Source organism: Phytophthora parasitica (genome assembly GCF_000247585.1).
Source record: "Phytophthora parasitica INRA-310 unplaced genomic scaffold supercont2.297, whole genome shotgun sequence".
Classification (NCBI taxonomy): Eukaryota; Oomycota; class Peronosporomycetes; order Peronosporales; family Peronosporaceae; genus Phytophthora; species Phytophthora nicotianae.
In genome coordinates this window covers 8,711-9,509 of record NW_008649283.1, presented here as the reverse complement: position 1 = coordinate 9,509, position 799 = coordinate 8,711, and the positions used below count along the sequence as shown (strand labels likewise).

Here is a 799-nt window from a genome sequence, read left to right as displayed (position 1 = left end):
GTCGGCAGGGCTCTCAGAGCGCTCAGGCGTCTTTGAGTCGTGATCAACGTGATCACTAGCGAGCGAGTGCAAGCTGTCAACGCTGTGCTCGCTGGGCACCGGAGTGAGCCCTCCCACGGAGCTCCCAGACACGATGCGGAAGCTCCGGGCCTTGGCCTCGTCCTCGGAACCAGGACTGTGCTCACGGCACGAGAACCGCGGGTTCGGACGGTCGTCTGGGGACATAGAGGGCGACCGACTGCAGCGCGAGCGTCGTCGCTTGCTCGCAGTCGAGTTACCCGAGGCATCAACCGCCTCGGAGGCTACCTTAGTAACCTCCTGGAGTGCTGAGCCTTTGGTATGACGCTTAGAGCTCTTGGCGTGCGCCTTTCGGACAGCAGCCTTGGCGGGTGCTTTCGCACCGCCCTTCGCAGTACCGCGAGGCATGACGTGGTTGAAGTGGAGACCGAGAAGTCGAGCGCATTTGCTCAAGGCTCCAACTGTGGAATGGGCCACAGCGCGTTCCCGCAGCTTGCTGAACCCCTTTCGACTCGCAGATGAGAGTTTGGACTCTGTCTCCCTTCTCTGATTGGTCGGTAAACCGAATCTAAGTGGGGAAGGATGTAACAGGGTACGTACCCAGTGTACCCAAGTTACATGATGAGTGACCAGTCACTCTTGTAATATCTGGTACATGGTACCAGGGGATCTAGGAGCCAATCATTGCATATCTACATAGCTTTACTATAGGTGAACTATAGCTTGTATTAGAAACCAAGCTAAGTTACCTATAAATACAAATCAGTCTTAATCGTACCCT

At 55.7% G+C, this 799-nt stretch overlaps 1 protein-coding gene across 1 annotated transcript; it reads right to left on the bottom strand.

Annotated features, from left to right (window-relative positions):
• Positions 1-48: 48 nt before the first annotated feature.
• On the bottom strand, positions 49-426 carry PPTG_20122 (hypothetical protein; the record flags this gene model as incomplete). The annotated part of the gene is made up of 1 exon (XM_008918755.1): positions 49-426. A coding segment is annotated over one exon (378 nt), but the record flags the coding sequence as incomplete, so codon positions are not given.
• Positions 427-799: the final 373 nt, after the last annotated feature.